Source organism: Ceratina calcarata, unplaced genomic scaffold, assembly GCF_001652005.2.
Source record: "Ceratina calcarata isolate Rehan_Ccalc_2016 unplaced genomic scaffold, ASM165200v1 scaffold211.2, whole genome shotgun sequence".
Classification (NCBI taxonomy): domain Eukaryota; kingdom Metazoa; phylum Arthropoda; class Insecta; order Hymenoptera; family Apidae; genus Ceratina; species Ceratina calcarata.
This window is the reverse complement of record NW_017142786.1, coordinates 616,717-617,446: the sequence shown is the minus strand read 5'-3', so window position 1 is coordinate 617,446 and position 730 is coordinate 616,717. Positions and strand designations below refer to the sequence as shown.

At 30.7% G+C, this 730-nt stretch overlaps 1 protein-coding gene across 2 annotated transcripts in view; it reads left to right on the top strand.

Moving 5' to 3' along the window:
* Ir76b (Ionotropic receptor 76b) overlaps window positions 1-730 on the top strand; it is a 7,774-nt gene that overhangs the window by 3,226 nt on the left and 3,818 nt on the right. The window contains exon 1 of one of the 2 annotated variants that reach the window (XM_018019937.2): window positions 467-709. The exons of the other annotated variant lie outside the window; for it this stretch is intronic. Within the exon in view, the coding sequence (XP_017875426.2) occupies window positions 649-709 (61 nt within the window). The 5' untranslated portion in view covers window positions 467-648. Of the gene's footprint in view, window positions 1-466; window positions 710-730 lie in introns of those variants that run through there. 2 annotated transcript variants of the gene reach the window in all.

Below are 730 nucleotides of genomic sequence, written 5' to 3'. Positions count from 1 at the left end.
ATTCTTTAAATTGTACATATTTTCACTATAATAAATATCAAATAATTCAACAGCAAATGGTAATAGATTGTATTGTATGAATTGCATTTGTATTCCTAACGAAATTTTTATTCCTATCGCAAATTCAAGAGGGAAAAAATGAAATTTAAAATTGTAGGAAAGGTAATGGTTCTAATTTCTGTTCACGTCACAGTTTCTACACACCGCCTCATTTTTTAATAACTTCAAATGATAGAAAATGATAGAAATAATAGAAATGCAATTAAAAATCTGTTCCCCTTTCTGATTTTACTTTTAATATTTCTGTACATAACTAACACACACCATCTATTTTGGCAGCTGGATATTTTAAAATTGTCAGATATATTAAAAAGTTAGAGACAAAAGTAAGAATGATTCTTATATATAAGATCGAATCGATTTACACGCGCAGCCTACAGGTGTTAACGCGTAAAACTGTCGCCAGAAAAGCGTTAGCCAGGTGACTGTCAGCCAGAGTATGAGCTGTTAGTCACGAAAGTATCGATTCACTCAGGCAGTGGGTAATTATCTGCAATTCCTGTCGATTACTCCTAATTAAATTTTAAATATAATTCAACGTCATGTCTCTACTAAATTATAAGCGATCGAAGAAGATATAATTAAAGAATGTGCATTCGTCTGCTATTTTTGGTAATAACATCGTTAATTACCACTGTTTATTGCCAAGGTACGTAGATAATAAATATAT